Source organism: Phocoena sinus, chromosome 2 (assembly GCF_008692025.1).
Source record: "Phocoena sinus isolate mPhoSin1 chromosome 2, mPhoSin1.pri, whole genome shotgun sequence".
NCBI lineage: Eukaryota > Metazoa > Chordata > Mammalia > Artiodactyla > Phocoenidae > Phocoena > Phocoena sinus.
In genome coordinates, this window is record NC_045764.1 from 128,007,352 (window position 1) to 128,031,042 (window position 23,691).

General features: G+C 34.9%; 1 protein-coding gene and 1 non-coding gene across 4 annotated transcripts in view; both read right to left on the reverse strand.

Moving 5' to 3' along the window:
• Positions 1 to 23,691, reverse strand: part of MAP4K5 (mitogen-activated protein kinase kinase kinase kinase 5) — a 140,342-nt gene that overhangs the window by 23,017 nt on the left and 93,634 nt on the right. For 2 of the 3 annotated variants that reach the window (XM_032621212.1, XM_032621211.1), the window contains exons 15-26: positions 18,481 to 18,539; positions 17,168 to 17,235; positions 15,706 to 15,748; positions 14,862 to 15,072; positions 13,891 to 13,988; positions 13,681 to 13,722; positions 12,710 to 12,794; positions 6,321 to 6,400; positions 5,960 to 6,020; positions 2,751 to 2,753; positions 2,555 to 2,669; positions 2,123 to 2,181 (exon numbers count right to left, since the gene is read on the reverse strand). In XM_032621212.1, coding sequence (XP_032477103.1) covers positions 2,123 to 2,181; positions 2,555 to 2,669; positions 2,751 to 2,753; positions 5,960 to 6,020; positions 6,321 to 6,400; positions 12,710 to 12,794; positions 13,681 to 13,722; positions 13,891 to 13,988; positions 14,862 to 15,072; positions 15,706 to 15,748; positions 17,168 to 17,235; positions 18,481 to 18,539 — 924 coding nt within the window. The remainder of the gene's footprint in view (positions 1 to 2,122; positions 2,182 to 2,554; positions 2,670 to 2,750; positions 2,754 to 5,959; positions 6,021 to 6,320; positions 6,401 to 12,709; positions 12,795 to 13,680; positions 13,723 to 13,890; positions 13,989 to 14,861; positions 15,073 to 15,705; positions 15,749 to 17,167; positions 17,236 to 18,480; positions 18,540 to 23,691) is intronic. The other variant, XM_032621213.1, reaches the window with a different exon arrangement.
• Positions 20,396 to 20,502, reverse strand: LOC116750028. Its single transcript, XR_004348773.1, has one exon. It is a non-coding gene; the product is annotated as a U6 spliceosomal RNA (small nuclear RNA).

Sequence of the window (23,691 nt, forward strand, 5' to 3'; positions counted from 1 at the left end):
TCTCAATTTTAATTGTGTACATTTACTTCTAAACATCTTTAATATACTAGGTTCTTAAACAAACATTAAAAACAGTATTTTAAGCACCAAAACACCTAAACTATTTTACAATCTAAACAGCTGCTTAAGTAAATGGACCAAAAGAGTGAATTCTAGGTCTAGTGAATAAGAAGGTCTAGAAGGCAACTGAAATCTATCATTCCATTAAAAAAAACAAAAATTTTATTTATTTATTTTTGGCTGCATTAGGTCTTCATTGGTGCGCAGGGGCTTTTCTCTAGTTGCAGTGAGCGGGGGCTACCCTTTGTTGCGGTGCACGGTCTTATTGCGGTGGCTTCTCTTGTGGAGCATGGACTTTAGGCATGCGGGCTTCAGTGATTGTGGTGCGCGGGCTCAGTAGTTGTGATTCACGGGCTCTAAAGCGCAGGCTCAGTAGTTGTGGTGTACGGGCTTAGTTACTCCGTGGCATGTGGAATCTTCCCAGACTAGGGATCAAATCTGTGTCCCCTGCACTGGCAGGCAGATTTTTAACCACTGTGCCACCAGGGAAGTCCTATGATTCCATTTTTGGTATAGTAGTTTACAGCTGTCTACTTAAGATAAGATGAAAATAATTAATTATTTTACAACTTAATAAAGATGTAACTTCCTTGACTCAAATCTATAGAAATTCACATTGGTCTTTCCTTCTCCCCAATTTGATTCCCATCAACAGTAATGTATTTGATTATAAGAGTAGTTATTTGCAGTAAGCTCTGTCTTAAGATATTTATGAGTTGTACCTCAGATTGTAAGCATCGAGACCCTTCCTGAGCCAGAGATACTGGGAATCTGATAACAGAAATGGACCTCCATCTCCCTAGAAAAATGCTTGTGAAATCTGCTTGTAACTAGAGAGTATGCTGTGGACCTAATGCAGCATGAAGATCAATGTTTAGCCTCACTGATTAAACAATAATAAACAGAAAGTTAGGAGCCCAGAATTTGAAGCCACAGACCAGGTGTGATCCCAGGTTCTGCTACTAGTGACATAAGTATCATAAGCTGTTTAAGGGTTAAGCGAGAGAAGATAATTATATAGCACAGAATTTCACCTTGCCCCCAAAGAGGTCTGGTCTTTGTCCTCTCTTCTGGGAGTTAATGTCTAAGCCTCAGGAATGTCATGCCTGACAGGAGTGTCTTTGTTTGCCTGGGGCCTTGGTCAACGTATACTGTAACAATATGATTTAGAGTGGGGGTTGGCGACACTGGATAGTCTCAGGATGGGGGACAGTAATGCCAGAAAGACAAACCATGTAATTTAGGGTAGGGGCTTTGGGTCAGGCAATATCACTTGACCTCCAGAGGGGATGGATACTGAGATCAGCCATGTGGGCAATCAAGCATGCCTATGTGATAGAGCCTTAATAAAAACTCTGGACACTGAGGTTGCTGAGTAAGCTTCCCTAGTTGGCAATGCTCTGTGTGTATTGTTACACATCACTGTCAGAAAAGTAACACTGTCCATACGCTGTCTATTATTCCATGGAGAAAGGACAACAGAAGCTCTACATCTGGCATTTTTCCTGGATTCTGCCCTATGCACTTCTTCCCTTGGCTGATTTTAATCTATATACTTTCCCTGTAATAAACCATAACCAGAGTATAACCACTTTCAGTGAATTCTGTGAGTCCTTCTAGTGAATTATTGAACATGAAGGTGGTTTGGGGAACTCCCCAAACCTGTAGTTGGTATCAGAAGTGAGTGGTTTTGTGTGGACTCTTCCCTCTAACTTCATAGTTGGCCAAACTCCTGAAATAATAATGTTCATAAAACACTAAGCAATAACTGTTAAATAAATGGTAAGTGTCAAATGAAAGCTAAGATATCAGCAGAGATAGAGCCTTATGGACTATGGTTAAAAAATTCGAGGAACATTATGCTCTGAGAAAGCATCAGAGCAATTATCTTCAGGCATTTTTATGTCCAACTATACATTCCTGAGCTTCAATGGCCCCTTAACTCCTTATTAGAACAAATATAAAGCCTACCTTCCTTCACTTAATACTATAAGACTCTACAGATAATTTTAAAGATGTTAAAAGTTCTAATCATGCAGTTTGAGAAACAGCATTTACTCACCTATGCAACATTTGTGGCAGCCTTTTGTATCAGGAATCTTTGTTGTTAGAGCGAACTTTCTGAAAACATAAGACAACATAAATGTACTCTACTGCAGTGGTTCCCAAACAGTGAGTGATGGGTGAATCAGTTCCATCAGAACCAGTCAAGGAGCTCTAAAAACCACCATCTTAAACTCTGACCCCAAACTATCTGATTTTATAGAACTGAGGCAGGACCTGGGATCTATATTATAAAACTTCTATGGATGATTGACATGGACAGTCAAGTTACAAGACACTTATCTTTTGAATTCTAGATGACATTTACTTCAGTGTAAACTACCTTTCAAAATTAAGACAAAGGAAGTTTTTTAGTGGGCAAGGAAGACTGGCTGTTTTAAAAATATACACTAATTCCCCTCACTCCCAGTAGAATCAAAATATTTTGTACCTTGGTAGTATGCGGTCTGGAAACCTATGAGTTTGAATATGGGCAGCTAGTCCCGGTTTTTTGGCTTGTTCAAACAAAGCTATAAGATTATGAGAGTAGAGTTGAAAGGTTTTTCCTATAAAAGAGAAACGTTATTTTTATTAGAATTATTTAAAGCAGAGAAATACTATTTTCAAGAAAAAGAAAAGATAATTACCTTCTAAAATGACGAGTCCAGCCATGTTCAAAAAGCCAAGCAAAATAGAGAAAAACACAAACAAAAAAAACCTAGTTAATACTATTTTGAAAGATAGTAAGTAAAATGAGTTTTAATAAAGTAGATAATTTTGTTTCCCAGTATATAAATTAGATATATTCTGACTAATAGGTGATCTGGGCAGAACATATGTAAACCTTAATGAAGCCAACATAGAAAAAGAAATTGTTAAACACTGTACAATAGAGTGAGTTACAGTGATGTACATGTGATTATTTCAGTACAACATGGAAAATTATATAACTATACCACATTATCTTTCTGAGATAGTCCTATTTATCAATAATCTACCACATTACCTTGAATTAAAAACTGTGAATGAAGTCTTAAAGATAACACTGAAATACTAAGAAAAATAAAGCAAACTATCATAGGATACAGTAGGGCTACAATTATATCCTATAATTTATACAGGATAATAAAGCTACAATTTCCATATAATCAAAACCACAGCTGTATTAGAAAGGGGAATATATGGTAAACATTTTCTGACTCCTTATATACATGACATGGTACTATAACAATCCAAAATAGTATTTTATCATTTTACTACTGGAAAACATGAAAAAAAATGGTTTTACCCTCTACAATATTTTCTGTATTTTCTCAAAATGCAAACATTCTGCCTAACACTATACCACCCTTCCTTTCTCCAGCATCGCTTTATATATAACTAGCTACCCAAGCAGCTAACACATGTACATGTATGTGCACACATGCAAAGAAATGCAGACCCTTAAACGGAACGTTTTCTCCTATTGAGCACTGCTACCTATCTTCATTCAGTTCCACAGGTCATTTTGACTAAATTTGGAAAGAACCAATTTATAGGCTAATTTTTCCCTGCCTTTCTGTTGTTATTTTATAAATATACAAGATGTACTCTGTGTGGCTTCTAAGCTTATTCCCAAAGACAGGTATAAATAGGGATAAAAGCAGTAAGAGAGTTAGAGGAAAGTGACTCTATATGAACACAACTCAGAATTGTTAATTCAAACAGATCTGGGTTTAAGTTTATCTTCATAATAGTAATATGATATATTAATATTTTATTAAACAAAAGTAAAAAAACTGGGGGAAACATAATCAAAATCAGAGATTAAAAACTTTTTTGAGGACCCCAGTTTTTTAAAAGACATTTATGGACAATCAAATAATATGCTCTTTGTAAACGCTGTCATCAGCTCAAATATACAAATTCCTGAAGAATCTCTACTAGGCGATGGTTAGTAGACGAGTTTAAGTCATACACACTCACACACACATACTTAAAATTATGAAAATGGCATTTCTTAAATTAGGCCACAATTCATAATGATCTGTCAGTGCGTTAAAACTATATCAGCACTGATGCTTTAAAGCATAAGTAGCTGAAAGGTACACTTAATAATGAAAAGCCTGACAGTACAGTAAATAAGAACTAGGATGTAATCATCACGTATCTATTGAGATACAGAGCACGAAAGAGTATCAAACAAAAAACTGAAGAAAATTTAAGAAATGTTAAAATAATTTTTCAAAGTGGAGAAAGGGATAAATGCTATTTTAATAGCTGATAGCATTAGGATTAAGGAACAGAGAGAAATAATTAACTACCTTGTATAGTGGTCCCACCAGAGTACTGTTCTAGGACCCCCTGTGGATACCAAAATGTGAGGTCCCTTATAAAAAGTCCCTTATATAAAATGGTGTAGTACTTGCATATAACCTATGCCCATTCTTCCACATACTTGATATCATCTCTAGATTATGTATGATACCTAATACAATGTAAATGTATGTAAATAGTGACCCAGTGCCTGGCAAATTCAAGTTTTGTTTTTTTGGAACTTCCTGGAATTAAAAATCAATTCTATCTTTGAATTGAATCTGTGCATGCAGATACAGAGGGCCAACTGTGCTCTACTATCAGAATGAAAGTGAGCAGCAAGCCTTTAGGTAGCCACTTCAATCTAAAATGTAAGAAAACAGGTTCTGGCAGGTAACAATTAGGGGAAAAAAGCCTAAACACAACCCACCCACCCCCAACAACAAGGAAAAAAGAAAAATACAAACAACAAAATTAGAATAGGTTGCTCTGGAACCCATTTGATTATTTATAAGACTTGAAAGCATTGGTCCAAGTTCGTTAATAAATATGTGGTCCAGAATAACATGAATTCTACCAGCAAGCATCTGTAAGTCTTCACAGTTTTCTAAGTACTTTGGATATCTCACTTGATCCTCACAGCAATCTTGTGAGGTTGTTATTGTTACCATCATCCTTATGTTACAATTAAGAAAACTGGGCACAGCAACATGGATGGACTTAGAGATTATCACACTTAAAGTGAAGTAAGTCAGAAAGAGAAAAACGAATAACATATGGTATCACTTATATGTGGAATCTAGAATATGACACAAAGGAAGCTATCTACGAAACAGCAACAGACTCACAGACATAGAGAACAGACTTATGGTTGCCAATGGGAAGGGGGAATGGGGAGGGATGGATTGGGAGTTTGGGATTAGCAGATGCAAACTATTATATACAGAATGTTTAAACAACAAGATCCTACTGTATAGCACAGGAAACTATATTCAGTATCCTGTGATAAACCATAATGGAAAAGAATATGAAAAAGAATGTATATGTATGTATAACTGAATCACTTTGTTGTACAGCAGAAATTAACACGACACTAAACCAACTATACTTCAATAAAAAATAAATTAAAAAATGAAGATATAATTTATGAAAAAAAAACTGAGGCTGAGAGACAAGAGACAGTGATTGGCTCAAGATTACAAAGAAAGGAAGCATCTGGATCCTCTGATTCTTTCCCTTCAACTGCTGATTCTCAGTGGAAGGCAGTGATGGTGATAGTAACAGAGACTGTGGAGAAGGGGATGGCCTCAGGGAACAATCACTGTCATGTTCTCCAACTATGTAGTTCCTGGGCAGGTATGGGAAGTACTGCTCTGACAAGGTTCCTTCTCAAGGTTTCTTCCAATTCTACAACGGTAAAAAATACCTGCAAGTCTCAAAAGTTAACTATACTAGATTATAATTACCCTGAATAACAACATTTTAAAATAATGTGTATTAAAACTACATTTCTCTGCTTGTCCATTGTTTATTTTTCATATCACTTTTATCATATACATACCTGACAATGACATTAAAGTATTATTGATGACATAGAGCCAAGTACATTTCCGTGGAAATAACTATTAAGAAAAAAAAAGGTAATTAAAACTCTCCAATTTTCATTCCCTTACCCCTTAACCTCCAAACTGCAACAGTATGAAAGAGCAGAAAAATAAGTATTTTCTACCTTTCAGTAAATTACCAAAACCTTATGGAAAAAAATCTTTCAACATGAATATGTGAAGAGTACAATTTCACCCCTTTAACTATTTAAATCATAAAAATTAAAACTGAGGCTCATATAAATTGCTTTAAAATTAAGATATTTACTTTATTCAATTGACTCAAACTAATTTTTTGAGTTAAAACTCCTAAATTACCTGTTCCATCGTTGCCTCATGTAGTTCATTGAGATTCAATGTATAAATACCATCTTCAGTTCCAAAAATAATGTACTGATCTAAAATAGTTGAGATAAATCACCAGAATTTACTATCATTTTCTGAAATCATTCACTAAAATAATGGCCCTATATTTTAATGGTATTAAGAGTTAGATAGCCACCCACCAATCCAAAGAAAAATTATTTTCTAAAACCCATGCTACCTTCTTTACCTCTTCCCCCAACTCTTTATTTTTTAAAAGTAGATATATTCTGTTACTAACTCAGCTTTATCTTACTATAAAATCCTTTTTTAAAACACAATTTTCATTACATGTCATTTATTCAAACGTAAGTGAATAAATGAGAAAGAAGGGAAATTGTCAGTAGATGTCAATGGATTGTCAACAGATGCTAAAACTAGTCAGTGAAAGTCTAATGAACAAGAGGATATTATGAAGTCTCAATGAGTCTTCACACTAATTATGTGTTAATTACTTTGGGAAATCAAATAATTATGCAATTACTTAGAAAAGGAAAAATAGGAACTTGACAGAAGAGAAGGCTAGTGAACACCACCTTAACCAACTGGTCAATGTTAATATCACTAGTATTTGGACAAGCTGATACCATGTGCCTCCTGATATGATGGACTGAGAAGAGCACAAAAACATTTCTCTGATATTCCTGCACAAAATGCATAACACGATCTAAGCATGAGGACTCATCAGACAAACTCAAATTAAGGGACAGTCTACAAAATAAGCAGCCTCAAAATGGCAAGATCAAGAGAGAAAGAAAGGTTGAGAAACTGTTCCAGACTAAAGCAGACTAAAGGCATGGTAGCTAAATCCAACATATGAACTTGAACTGGATGTTGGATTGGGGAAAAAAGGGCGGAGAAGATGATAAAAGACATTACTGGGATAATTAATAAAATTTAAATATGGACTGTGGATTAAAAGACAGTATTATATCAATGATAATATCCCTAATGTTTATAATTGTACTGTGATTATATAAGAGATGATTCTTGTTCCTAGAAAATACAAACTGAAGTATAAGGGGAAGAGGAGCATGATGTCCACAACGCACTCTGAAGTGATTCAGAAAAAAATTCACATATAGACAGAAAAGAGTAAAACAAATGTGGCAAAAGGATGAACATACACACACTACTGTACATAAGACAGATAACCAACAAGAACCTACTGTATAGCACAGAGAACGCTATACAATATTCTGTGATAACCTATATGAGAAAAGAATCTAAAAAAGAAGATATATGCATATGAGTAACTGAATCATTTTGCTGTATACCTGAAACTAACAAAACACTGTAAATCAATTATACTAAAATAAAATAAAGTAAATAAATAATCTGATGGTGAGGGTGTAAAACAAAAAAAAGAAACAACTGATGATTCTGAGTATATAGGAGTTTCTTGTACTACAATATTTCTCTAAATAACCCAAGATCACTGAAGAAATCAAAGAGGAAATCAAAAAATCCCTAGAGACAAATTACAATGAAAACACGACGATCAAAAACTGATGGGATGCAGCAAAAGCAGTTCTAAGAGGGAAGTTTATAGCAATACAAGCCTACCTCAAGAAATAACAAAAATCTCAAATAAACAATCTAACATTACACCTAAAGGAACTAGAGAAAGAAGAACAAACAAAACCCAAAGTTAGTACAATGAAAGAAATCATAGAGAACAGAGCAGAAATAAATGAAATAGAAGCAAAGACAAAAACAGCAAAGATCAAAAAAACTAAAAGCTGGTTCTTTGAGAAGATAAACAAAATTGATAAACTATTAGCCAGACTCATCAAGAAAAGGAGGGAGAGGACTCAAATCAATAAAATTAGAAATGAAAAAGAAGTTACAACAGACACCGCAGAAATACAAAGCATCCTAAGAGACTACTACAAGCAACTCTATGCCAATAAAATGGACAACCTGGAAGACATGGACAAATTTTTAGAAAGGTATACCTTCCAAGACTGAACCAGGAGGAAATAGAAAATATGAACAGACCGATCACAAGTAATGAAATTGAAACTGTGATTAAAAATCTTTCAACAAAGTCCAGGACCAGATGGCTTCATAGGTGAATTCTATCAAACATTTAGAGAAGAGCTAACACCCATCCTTCTCAAACTCTTCCAAAAATTGCAGAGGAAGGAACACTCCCAAACTCATTCTATGAGGCCACCATCACCCTGATACAAAAACCAGACAAAGATATTACAAAAAGAGAAAATTACAGACCAAATGCACTGATGAATATAGATGCAAAAATCCTCAACAAATACTAGGAAACAGAATCCAACAACACACTAAAAGGATTACACACCATGATCAAGTGGGATTTATCCCAGAGATGCAAGGATTCTTCAATATACACAAATCAATGTGATATACCATATTAACAAATTAAATATCCATATGATCATCTCAATAGATTCAGAAAAAGCTTTCGACAAAATTCAACACCGACTTATGATAAAAACTCTCCAGAAAGTGGGCATAGAGGGAACCTACCTCAACATAATAAAGGCCATATACAACCAACCCACAGAAAACATTCTCAATGGTGAAAAACTGGAAACATTTCCTCTAAGATCAGGAACAAGACAAGGATGTCCACTCTCACCACTGTTATTCAACATAGTTTTGGAAGTCCAAGCCATGGCAATCAGAGAAGAAAAAGAAATAAAAGGAATACAAACTGGAAAAGAAGAAGTAAAAGTGTCACTGTTGCAGATGGCATGATACTATACATTGAGAATCCTAAAGATGCCACCAGAAAACTACTAGAGCTAATCAATGAATTTGGTAAAGTTGCAGGATACAAAATTAGTGCACAGAAATCTCTTGCATTCCTATACCCTAATGATGAAAAATCTGAAAGAGAAATTAAGGAAACATTCACATTTACCACTGCAACAAAAAGAATAAAATACCTAGGAATAAACCTACCTACGGAAGCAAAAGACCTGTATGCAGAAAACTATAAGACACTGATGAAAGAAATTAAAGATCATACCAACAGATGGAGAGATATACCATGTTCTTGGATTGGAAGAATATTGTGAAAATGCCTATACTACCCAAAGCAATCTACAGGTTCAATGCAATCCCTATCAAATTACCAATGGCAGTTTTTTACAGAACTAGAAGAAAAAATCTTAAAATTTGTATGGAGACACGAAAGACCCTGAATAGTCATAGCAGCCTTGAGGGAAAAAAACAGAGATGGAGGAACCAGACTCTGTGACTTTGAACTATACTACAAAGCTACAGTAATCAAGACAGTATGGCACTGGCACAAAAACAGAAATATAGATCAATGGAACAGGATAGAAAGCCCAGAGATAAATCCACGCACCTATGGTCAACTAATCTATGATAAAGGAGGCAAGGATATACAGTGAAGAAAAGACAGTCTCTTCAATAAGTGGTGCTGGGAAAACTGGACAGCTATGTGTAAAAGAATGAAATTAGGACACCTCTTAACACCACACAAAAATAAACTCAAAATGGTTTAAAGACCTAAATATAAGACCGGACACTATAAAACTCTTAGAGGAAAACATAGGAAGAACACTCTTTGACATAAATCACAACAAGATATTTTTTGATCCACCTCCTATAGTAATGGAAATAAAAACAAAAATAAATGAATGGGACCTAATGAAACTTAAAAGCTTTTGCAAAGCAAAGGAAACTACAAACAAGATGAAAAGACAACCCTCAGAATGGGAGAAAATATTTGCAAATGAATCAACGGACAAAGGATTAATCTCCAAAATATATAAACAGCTCATGCAGCTCAATATTAAAAAAACAAGCAACCCTATCAAAAAATGGGCAGAAGACCTAAACAGACATTTCTCCAAAGAAATGGCCATACAGATGGCCATACTGATGGCCAAGAAGCACATGAAAAGCTGCTCTAAATAACTAATTATTAGAGAAATGCAAATCAAAACTACAGTGAGGTATCACCTCACACCAGTTAGAATGGGCATCATCACAAAATCTACAAACAATAAATGGTGGAGAGGGTGTCGGAAAAGGGAACCCTCTTGCACTATTGGTGGGAATGTAAATTGATACAGCCACTATGGAGAACAGTATGGAGGTTCCTTAAAAAACTAAAAATAGAACTACCATATGACCCAGCAATCCCACTACTGGGCATATACACTGAGAAAACCATAATTCAAAAACACACATGCACCCCAATGTTCATTGCAACACTATTTACAATAGCCAGGTCATGGAAGAACCTAAATGCCCATCAACAGATGAATGGATAAGGATGTGGTACATATATACAATGGAATATTACTCAGCCATAAAAAGGAACGAAATTGGGTCATCTGTAGAGACGTGGATGGATCTAGAGACTGTCATACAGTGTGAAGTAAGTCAGAAAGAGAAAAACAAATATCATATATTAACGCATGTATGTGGAACCTAGAAAAATGGTACAGATGAACCAGTTTGCAGGGCAGAAATAGAAAGAGAGATGTAGAGAACAAACGTATGGACACCAAGGGGGGAAGTGACGGGTGGGGGTGGTGGTGGACACCAAGGGGCGAAGTGACGGGTGGGGGTGGTGGTGGCAGTGTGATGAATTGGGAGATTCGGATTGACATATATACACTAATATGTATAAAATACATAACTAATAAGAACCTGCTGTATAAAAAATAAATAAAATTCAAAAATTCAAAAAAAAATAAAAGAAAGACACCATATGATTACACACATACAAAAAAAGTTAACATTTACTACTTTTGTTTTTATCCTTCTTTCTCTGTACACACATTTTTGTTTTCATTTTCTGAACTGTTTAAGTTATGAGCATGATACCCCTTTATTCCTAAATATTTGTGTGCACTTCTTAAAAAAAAATAAAAAGGTCTTATACAACCACACAACAATGATCAAAATCAGGATATTAACACTGAAACAATACTATTTTCTAATATCCTGATTTTACTGAAATCAATTATCGTCTCAGTATTGTCCTTTTACATAAATGAAAATGCCAAATTATGGTTGCAATCAGTTGTGATGTCTCTTTAGTCTCCTTTAACCAGGAACTGTTCCTGTATACTCACTCTTGAATTCTGATGCCTTAAACTAAAACTATTTACCTATTTAGGTTGTTACACTAAATAGTATAATACCTACACTCCTTAGTCTCTAAGTTGAACTTTTAAAGTAAAAAGCCCTCAGCTCAATAACAAAAAAACAAACAACCCCATCCAAAAATGGGCAGAAGACCTAAACAGACATTTCTCCAAAGAAGATATACAGAATGCCAACAAACACATGAAAGAATGCTCAACATCATTAATCATTAGAGAAATGCAAATCAAAACTACAATGAGATATCATCTCACACCAGTCAGAATGGCCATCATCAAAAAATCTAGAAACAATAAATGCTGGAGAGGGTGTGGAGAAAAGGGGACACTCTTGCACTGCTGGTGGGAATGTGAATTGGTTCAGCCACTATGGAGAACAGTATGGAGGTTCCTTAAAAAACTACAAATAGAATTACCATATGACCCAGCAATCCCACTACTGGGCATATACCCTGAGAAAACCAAAATTCAAAAAGAGTCATGTACCAAAATGTTCATTGCAGCTCTATTTACAATAGCCCGGAGATGGAAAGAACCTAAGCGCCCATCATCGGACGAATGGATAAAGAAGATGTGGCACATATACACAATGGAATATTACTCAGCCTTAAAAAGAAATGAAATTGAGTTATTTGTAATGAGATGGATAGACCTAGAGTCTGTCATACAGAGTGAAGTAAGTCAGAAAGACAAAGACAAATACCGTATGCTAACACATATATATGGAATTTAAGGGGAAAAAATGTCATGAAGAACCTAGGGATAAGACAGGAATAGAGGCGCAGACCTACTGGAGAACGGACTTGAGGATATGGGGAGGGGGAAGGGTGAGTTTTGACAGGGCGAGAGAGAGTCATGGACATATACACACTAACAAACGTAGTAAGGTAGATAGCTAGGGGGAAGCAGCAGCAAGGCACAGGGATATTAGCTCGGGGCTTTGGGACAGCCTGGAGGGGTGGGGGGGGGGAGAGTGGGAGGGAGGGAGATGCAAGAGGGAAGACACATGGGAGCACATGTATATGTATGGCTGATTCACTTTGTTATAAATCAGAAACTAACACACCATTGTAAAGCAATTATACCCCAATAAAGATGTTAAAAAAAAAAAAAAAAAAAAAAAAAAGTAAAAAGCCCTCAGTTCACTGATCATAAGGATCTTTTCTGATAATAAATATTTTGTTGGAGATATATATAAAAATTCAGAAATGTTACCTTTTGTATCAGGATGTATCCAGGATGTTGCACAATTTATTTTCAAAGGACAGCCATCAAAGACTTTGGAAAAACATGCTCCCATCTTATTTATAAAGAAAGAGATGTTGACTTATTTGATTAGATAATTTTATACATTCTTAGAAAATAGCTAAGATTATTATGAAATGTTAAACTGACTCTTATTTGCATATATTTATGGTCTCATTACAAAATTCATATTTTGATATAATTTAACCCTTTCTATGAAGAGAGTTTTATACTGTTTCCTTGTGTAATCCACTACTTTACAGCAAAAATATCAAATTTATCAAAACGTCTACATATGTCAATGATACATTCTAGGAATTTTACATCACTATTTATCTTTAGGACTAACATTTAATAATGAGAAACAATGAATGATATTATTGAGTAACATCATAGTGATTATAATTGCAGTATACCTCCATAATAGTGATGAAAGACAAGACTGATATTTACACTAAACTTTTACTGTATAAAAAGGCACAATTTATAAGGCACCCATTCATATGACTGGCTGAACTACCTTAGGTAGGTTCTACTGAAGGGCCAGAGAACAAGAGTTAACAGAAGCTTCCCTGTTCCTTTTCACTGTGTATAGTGCAATGTAAAAATGGCTTCAGGGGTAGAAAGATATTTAACCAACATAATGAAGAGGACACAGTACTAGTAATATCATCACATTAAAATTAAATTGGCCTCTGTAGGCTAATCAGAGAACCCAACTGTCCGTATTTATAAAAAGTGAAATTTATCCAATTCTAACTAACTCACTCAAGTTAGGGTACATGATTTGATCCATGGTATATCCAAATGCATTTAATGCCTTTGTATTTTATGAATCCTTCCTTTCAATGGCTCAAGATACTTGATAGCAAATAAACAATATTCTGTTGCTTCTAAAGAGAGAAAAACTGGCAAGTGGTTCACATAAAAATATTTCTTACCAGCACTTTTGGGGTGGGTGGGAGGCCATTGATTACTGGTTTCTGTGGGAAAAGTGATTTTTAATACTGTAAGACCTCTTAAAGCCTTAAGAAAAACTTTATACATTTAGAAATCCAGTTACTCAAACTCTTGAATTAAATAGACTATGCCCTTTATATGATAAATACAGTATTATTTACAACTAATCACCAAACACCTGTTATACCTACAGGGAAATCTCGCTTGTCCTTTTTTCGTGGTAACTGTGGTGCTTGCGCTGATCCTTCTGTGTTTTCACTAATGAGTTTTGAAATACCATCACCATTTCCTAAAGAGAATCATGGTTAAAAATTGAATGACCATACAAATAAGTACTTTCCTTGAAAAGTAATTTCCCCTTCTCCCCCCAGTACTTGTTTTCCATTTGGGTGTTCCTTTATAGGGAAATATTTTTTCTACTGTCAGATGAGTTAAAGTATCTCTGGTGCCTTTCTCTAGCTCATGTAGAGGCAGCACTGCATCTATAGCAGTGGTCTTAATCCATGAAAACAACAAATGTTTCCATATTGTGAGAAAAATGAAATCTGACCTACTAATACTGATATTCAAGGCCTTTCATAATTTAACTTCAACCTACCTTTTTAAGTCCTGTCTCCCAGTATATACCCTTCAAAAGCTCACACTTCTACCATACTAGACTGTACTTCCAACACATTCTAGATTTTCCTGTTTCAGTGCATTTGTTCATTCTTTCTTGTTCTCTAAGAATGCCTGTCAGTATTGGTTCCACTTATTAAAGGCTCACCAAGCCCTTTAATACTCTGCAAGGGCCTACGTCCTCTGTTCCCTATCCTTATCTCCCTCAGAGATCTCTTGCATTGTTACGTATAGTTACTTACTGTAGGAGACACTTAAACAAAATGTCTTGTCTGAAATTATGTGCACATGGGTATAACTTCTGCTATAGACCCTGAACTTCCAGAGGGCAGGGTCATCCATTCATCTTTCTAGATCCTATAATATTTAGCAAGGGATCAAATTAGGTTGAATTGGATTGAATCTATTTATAGTCCACCCATGTGGAACTTTAAAGAACCTTCACAAAGCTTCAAACAGTAATAAGATTGACTAAAGAAAAAAGACATTCTTTAAAATATGAACAAAATGGCTTTCTTTTCAGCCTTCACTTTGATTTATTTACCGAGATCACAGTATCGAGCTGTATGCACTCCAGGCCTGCTGATACTGCTAGCCATACCAATAGAGGAAGTCTCAGCTACAGGACCACAACTTGGGCTACTCTGTCTTCTGAGAACTTGGGGAGCTCTGTTCTCTGAATCAGGACAACGTTTTACAGTTGATGATTTTTCTTCATCTTGGAGGTTGTCTTCAGGGTAACTGCTTATCCTTGGCTAGTTGATAATAAGACACGGAAGTACTTTAATAAATTTGGACATAAAACATTAACACTTTGTTATTATTATGCATCAAAGACTTTAGGGGGAGGAGAATATGCCTTTTTTTCTTTTTCTTGTATAGTTCAATTCACTGGGCCAAGTAAGCAAGGTAAGCAAGAGCTGAGTTACTCTCCCAACACAACTATGAACTTGCCATGTGACTTTTAAGCAGCCCTAACCACAAACTGATAACGTTTTTATAACCAATAAAATCACATACATAATCCACAAAATATTTAATAACTACAAACAAGCAAGGAAAGTGACTTAATAAAGTATGACTCTAGTGCACTGTCCAACTGTAGTAATAAATGAGGAATGTAAATGATGAACTCCCCTCCATGTGGTCAAGTACTGCCTCAAATGAGTAATAACCTATCTTTGCCTTTTTCTAATAGCTATAAAAATATTATATTTCTCATGAAATCTTCTTTAATATATTTTTACATCTTCATAATATGCTCTTGAGGAAAACTGTACCCTAAAATATGTTTAAGAGAATTTTGAATAAATTCAATGAAGTTATTTAAAAATTTTATTTTATTATTTAACCAAGGATATATTGTTGAAAATCTTTAAGTAGCTCACCTTAGGAGGTAGGGGAGGTGGTATTGCACGTTTTGAGGTTGATCTAATACAAAGAGAAAAATGCAATTTAGATGGTGATAAATGACAATAACATAAAACACAGAGAGCATTACATGTGCATTAAAATCTGCTTCTATTCAGGGGATATAAAAGACAATCAGATCATGGTACAGAGTATTTTTTAAAGCTACAGGAAGACCTAAGATCTCATTCTGTCAAACTGTATTAGTATGACTATAAAATAGAGTTTTTATAAAGTGAATACGAAGTATTTTTTACTTTATCATTATGCTTTGCAACATTTAATATGTAATAAAAACGAAATTAAACTTAGTAGTGAAAAAGAGATTCAGACTTTTAGAGTTGGAATCCACAGTGAATCATATATTCAAATGGCTGTATCATCAAACCCTTTGTTACTCCAAGTGGGGTCCACAGATGAGCAACACTGGTATCACCTGGAAACTTTTCTCTTTTTTTTTCCTGGCTGCACAACACAGTTTGCAGGATCTTAGTTCCCCGACCAGGGATTGAACCAGGGCCCTCAGCAGTGAAAGCGCAGAGTGCTAACCCCTGGTCTGCAAGGGAATTCCCATGGAAACTTTTATAAATGCACCCTCTAGACCTACTTAATCAGAATCTGCATTTTACCAAGATTTCCAGGTGATCCTCCAGGCACATCAAAACTTGAGAATCACTCATCTAGCCCACTGGTTCCACACATTTATCCATAGTCATTGCAATCAATTAGGAAGCTTTCAGGATTCTTAGATTCCACTCCCAAAGACTGTATTCTATAGCAGGGGTTAGCAAACTTCTTCTATAAAGGTTTAGACAGTAAACTTTGTAGGCTTTATGAATCATATAGTGGTCTTCTTTCAATTTTTTTTCAACCATTAAAAAATGTAAATATCCTTCTAGTTTGTAGGATGTACAAAAATAGGCATTGGGCCAGATCTGGTTTATAGGCTTACAGGCCATACTCTGCTAACCCTAGATCCATAGGCCTAATGTGGGGATCCAGGAATCTATATTTCCTAAGAGCTCTCTAGGCACTGCAATGGACTAATAGGTTTGGAACAACTCATCTAGGTCAGCCCTGTCACTTAATCGTTGAGGAAATACAGGTCTAGGATATGAAGTAACCACATTGCAGAGATGGAACTGGGGCTTTCTGATTCCTACTATCATATTTTTTCCCATGAGATCATGTAGCTCATCTTTCAGTATATTAACACCACACATACTGTATTTTGATTTAAAGAACAAAACCACAAAGCCTTAATGATCAACACATTATGCCTTTGGGCAATTTAAAAAAGTCAGAAGTTTTTCACTGACAAAAGGCATAGTACAACTTTTATAGGAAAAAAATTAAAGCTTATTAGAATAAAGCACTCCCCATCAAATAGTATTCTTATATAATTAAGTAAAATAAAGTTAAGCTAGAAAAACAACTTACTTGCCAGTATTTGCACCATCAACAAAAGGATTCCACCGTAACAGAAAGTTTGGGTCTGAAGACACTCCCTGTGAAGGTAAAAAAGAGTTTAAAATGCTACCTTATAACAGGTATCATTCATTTTATTTGATTCAAGAACATACTCATTGTCATGATTATTAATCACCTTGGCTTTCAACGGTTTAATCTCTAGCTACATTTGCTGTCATTTGACACATTTATGTCAATAACTCATTATTAGATGACTTAAACTTAACAGAATCTATAAACATACTTACAGCTTAAAATGTGACAAGCCCTCTTTACCAATATATTGGTAAAGTATATTCCAAAGCAAAACAAAAATGTTAACTTTGAATTATGTGCATCACTACTCCATTAGCATGGAGAACTAAACACTGTATTATTCAATCACCTTTAATTTACTGGTGCCATACTTTTTCTGACTAGCATGGAAATTGAAAATTTATTGTCCAGCAACGCATACAGTAGGAAGAACACCACTTGCAGATGTTAAGAATGAAGAGATCCATTAACAGAAGACAATTACTCTAAAAACTATACTTTTACTATCAGTTATAAATAAAGTAGATGTTAGGATAACATCTAGGCTGACTCTAATAATATCTAGCTCTATCTATTGTTTATTTCTTTTTAGTTAAGGAAAGGGTTAACCAAATAGTAATCTCAAAATAAGAGCAATGGTTAAAAAAAAGAAGAAGATATATTAACAATTAAATATTAAAAACAGTAAGGCAATGCAAAATCATACTACAAATCTAACAGAATCATTAAGTAAAAAGATCCTGAGAGCTTAAAGCTGAGCATAAAATTCCATATACTTAATAAATTCATATGAATTCTTCAAAAGACTCAGAAGTGTCAAAATGAATGGTTAAAATGGTATATTATACACTGTACCCTAGTCAAAATACACCTAACCAGAAGCTTTTTCAAACTTTAATGTGTGAAATACGTTATCAAAATCAATGCTCTGGGGCTTCCCTGGTGGTGCAGTGGTTGAGAGTCTGCCTGCCAATGCAGGGGATACGGGTTCGTGCCCCGGTCCGGGAAGATCCCACATGCCACGGAGCGGCTGGGCCCGTGAGCCACGGCCACTGAGCCTGTGCGTCCGGAGCCTGTGCTCCGCAACGGGAGAGGCCACAGCAGTGAGAGGCCCGCATACCGCCAAAAAAAATTTAAAAATCAATGCTCTGAAGAGTATATTACTTTGTTCTTTAGTAAAAGTACACCTGACTATAACGTTTCTCAAATTTTAATATGGAAAATTCTTTAAAAGTCATTATTCCTACCATTTCATCCCGTGCTTCTGTTTCTTTTCTCAGAGGAGGTTCAAACTGTAATTTGTCAACTGTAAAATATAACATATATTCACAAATTCTATCTTAAAGGATCAATCCTGGAAATGCGATGAGAAGCATGTGTACTGGGGAGGGGGGAAGGGAGAGAGGAGAAGAGAAGAAAGAGGAAAAGACAAAAACTCTTAATTTTTTACTACAGAGGACCCCTTCCTTTATGTTCGCCAAAAGAAAGTAACAATTTGGTATCTTCCTAACAATTCTACTTAACTCTTGGTTGGAATCAGGAAATTAAACCACAATTTTGTATATAAAAGATTTTTAAAAATTAATTAAAAGTAGGTGACTAAACAAACACTTTAAGGATGTTTCTATCTAGGCTATAGACTCTGTCTTGAGACTAATTTAAACTACAACTTTATGGTAGGATGAACACCCCGCCCTGCCAAGTCACCTATCATTATCTAAAAAGAACAAATATTTGTCAAATTAAATATTACTATGGCATTCAGGAATCTAATATTATATTTTCCTAAATGTATATTTTATTTGGCCTAATGAGACCAATTTTAGAATTATTCCTAATAATCAAAGAGTAACTTCTTTTATATGAAATAGTCTGTAAATCAGAGAAAAGGATGGCTTATTATCTACTCATAAAGTACACAGAATTTTAAAATTCTAAGATATAATGTGACTAAAAGACCAAAAAAATTAAAATATACACTTGCATCATAGAGATACAAGTTTCCTAAATACAATCTTGGTAAACAAAATACACTAAAAAAAAAAGCACTTGCAAAAAGTATCTAGTTGTCTTTATTCCTAAAACAAAGATTTGTAAAGCAATACAGAGTACTTATATAATTTATTATACTAAATAAAAACATTGTCATAAAATTTTCCTTCTTTTTTTGTTTGTTTCGCAAATTTTATTAAAATATAACATGCATAAAAGTGCATTTGTTATAATCAATGAATTTTCACAAACTAAGCACTTACATAACCAGAAGCCAGATAGAGACAACATTACCAGACCCCAAACGCTCCCATTTACTCCCCACTCCAAGGACAACTGCTCTCCTGACTTCTAGCACCATGCATTAGTTCTGCTTGTTTCTGAGCTTTGTAGATTGTTCCTTCTCATTGTTATACCGTACACTCTTCCTTTATGGGACTATGCCATAATTTATTTACCCATTCTACTGGTGGTGTGTATTCAGGTAGTTTCCAGTTTGGGGCTATTACAAATAGTGCAGCAACCAACATTCAAATAAGTGTCTTGTGGGTGAACATGTGGGTATGTTTCTGTGTGTACCTGGCAGTAGAATTGCTATCTTAAGGTAGACAAGTATTCAGCTCTAGGAAATGCTTTCACTTTTCCAAAATGGGGGTGCCAATTTCCAATGCAGCCAGGAATGTAAGTTTGATTGATTGAGTATTGCAGTTTTTGTCTGTACACTGCATGAACACATTTTGGGTACCTTCCCAGAGAGAGAGAGGGAGGGAAGGGAGGGAGGGAGGGAGGGAGGGAGGGAGGAAGGAAGGAAGGAAGGGTGGGAGGGAGAGAGCGAGGGAGGGCCACATCAAAGATCACAGAAGAACCACAGAATTTTCTGAAGGCAAACCTTCCCCTTCCTTGACTACAATGTGAATTAAATGATAGACTTGTGTAGGATTTCCTTATAAATCCTTATAAATGAAGGATTTCATTTATAATTCCTTCAAAATGAGTTAGTTCTGCTATGTACTAAATGGATTATGCATGAATCCCAAAACAAATCCAACTGCAATTAATGTTTTTTAATAAAATGGTTGCTAGTGTATGCAATACCCACAACGCATCAGGAGGGATGGTATTATATTTAGAAACGTTAATTAGGTGTTTGTTATTGTCAAACTAAATTTTAAAAATATGGACTGCTTCAAGAATTTGCGTGTCACCCTTGCACAGGGGCCATGCTAATCTTCTTTGTATCGTTCCAATTTTAGTATGTGTGCTGCCGAAGCGAGCACCATAAAATTTTCAAAGACATTCCATAAAATATAGTATCTACTTTTTAAAAATAATCTAAAATAAAAAGTTGTTCATGAATGACTTAATTCTTAAAATAATTTAAAAATATCTTAATTCAAGAGCCATTACTATAATTCACAAAGAACCACTTCACTCATTTGAGACAAAGATGAGTTAAAGATTTTTTTTTTTTTTTGGTCACAATTAGAAATACTGGCAAGCAGGTCTAGAGGTAAATTATAAAAGGCATAAATATGGAAAGGAAAGAAAGAAAATATTTTCAATAATTACATAATCAGCAAATTTCAAGACTTAAAAAATTACCAGAGAAAAATGAGCTTATAAATTTCAATTAAACATATAGTAAAATATCAACTGCATCCATCCATACCAGTATGAATGATTGAAAATAAAAATTTCATTTCTTTTATATCAGCATAAACATTTAAGATGTTTTACTTTAACATGTAAGAAAAATATTCCTTAAAAAAAATCAAATTCCTTATGACAAGTCTAAAATTACTACAGCCATGCTTTATGGCAAAGAATGCTAGAATCTCCAGTATCATTGTTCTGTGTGCAGGAATGGACTCCAAGCTGTTTTGTTTTGCTTTAAAGAAAATCCTGGCAGTACCTTTGGGTGTGTCTTTGGCTTATAAAAATACAAAGATGGGGAGGTCTTCTATTATACATTCTCATTTATCTCTAAAAGATGTTACTTATTATAGGCATAATAATTATAGGTATAATAAGTAACAGGAATTAGACTTACCCTTTTGCTATAAACAACTACAACGTAACACAAATACATGTGTGCATACAAGCTATATGAAGCAATTATTTTGAGGCAATGGGTTAACAGATATCACAGGGTTGTAATCCTTGAAAGATGGTGTTAAGATCCCCACTCACCCCTGATTTCTGCGTGGGGGTACTTTCCAAGAAAGTAGAACCCAAAGAGAGAGTTTCACTGGGTGCAGGAAAGAAAGACTATAGACTGGGGCTGCTTAGGCAGTGGGAATTTGAAGGGCAGAGGGCCAGAAATGAGAAAACTATGTCTCCTTAGAAAAGTCTTTGGTTGCATACTAAATTGCCCACAAGTGAAGCAAGACTATGCAAGGTATGTCAGAAAAACAGCTAACACAGTGCTGTAAGCTAAATGCAAGTTCTAGTGATCACACAGTACCAGGAAAGAAACGAGTTTCCACCCAGAGGAAAGACTTTGCTGAATACTGTAGTAAAACCTGACATAGGCCTTGAAAGGACTGCAATGACCTACCAGTTAATTTATGCTTTAAACACCCTAAAATAAAGAGATCAAAATCCAGACACTCAATGTTGTATCACAACATCCAAGATACAATAAAAAAAATGAATATAGAAGTAGAAAAAAATAAAAATCATAATCAGTTTAAAAAAACAGATATAGACTCAGAGATGACACAGATGTTGAAATTAGCACACAAGGACTTTAAAACATCTATCATAAATTTATTCAAGGATTTAAGAGAAAAGATGGACACAATAAGTAAACAGATGGAAATTATCAGTAAAGAGATAGAAACTATACATATATGTGTATTATATATGTATGTAACCATCCATCCATCCATCCATCGATCCATTTTTCTTCCTATCTATCTATCTTATCTATCTCAATGAAAGTCTAGATCCAGAAAATACAATATCTGAAATAAAATTCACTGATGGGCTTAAACAGCAGACTGAACACTACAGAAGAAAAGGTCAATGAACTTAAAATTAGGGCAAGAGAAACTAAACTTAAGTATAGAGAACAAAAACACCTTATGTGTGTTTATGGGGGTCAGGGAGAACAGAGCCTCAGTGACCTATGAAACAACATCACGTGGTCTAACATGTAACTGGAGTCCCAGAAGGAGAAGAGGGAATCTGGGACAGAAAAACTAAGAAACAGTGTCCCCAATTTGATGAAAAATATCAATTCATAGATCTAAGAAACTCAATAAACACTAAATAGAACAAACAACAAGAAAAATGCACCTAGGCACATCACAGTCAAATTGCTAACAAAGCAACAAACAAAAAAAATCCACAAAAGTTTCAAGGTATAGTACCTATTAAGAATCCAACTGATGCACTTAAATACTTGCTATTTTGTGCCTTTAAAAAAGAATCTGAATTGATGTCATGGATTGTGTTGCAACCTGCAGCTTAAAAAATACCAATGTAAAAAAAAAATACCAATGTAGAAGAACATATGGGTATGCTATACTTCAGATAATTTTTCATAAATAGTTTTCCTGACAACAAATACTTTTGTTTTGGTTATTGTATATCTATTTCTAGGATGGATCAAAGGTTGTTTAAAAAGGCTCACCTTTAACAATGGCCAAAAAATGCTGCTTGAGTTTGTGTTTCCTACCTGGGAGAGCTCTAATTACTTACCTAGTAAACACTCATTTCTCTAGAACTGTTACTAAGGAGATTTGTGAGACAATACATCTCAAAATCTTTATCACATTTATCATCGCTGGTCTTCACATGAAATAAAAAGGACAAATGGAATTTTCAAACTTAAGCTAGGTAAACTTTCAGAAATTCTTAGATCTCCTTAGCCTAAAGTAGGTTTTGCTTCTTTATTTGTTTGGCTTGAAAGAAAATGAGGTCAATTCCCTAGGAGCCCATTAACTCTCTCCCAATGAACCCAAAACTGAGTGTCTTATACATCTGGGAATACTGCCCCCAACTCCAGTTTCTACATTATTACAGACTAATACAGCTGAGACTTGTACAGTACACACAGTTTTATACTCAAACATGTCCAAGAAGTGTTTCCTCTGAATAACCTTTTCATTTAGAACTCAGAAACTGCCTTCTGAAAAACTTCTCTCTAACCTCAATAGATAGAATCTTGCCAGGTACTGTTAACAACTAACACAACAGTAAAACAGGGTGATGATCCTTGTATTCCTGTCTCTTAATTATAGAGACATGGGCCAATTTAAATCAGTGCAAGATTGCCTTAGTAGGACATCTCAAACTGGAGATGAAAAAAAATCTTCAGAAATAGATGACTGCAAAAATCAGTTTCTACACAAGTCTATTGAATCTAGCTGATGACATGAAATGAATCATCTGCCCAAGACCCATGGAAAAAGATGACCAAAGACACTGATTATCATACTTTAATGTGCATACTATAGCTT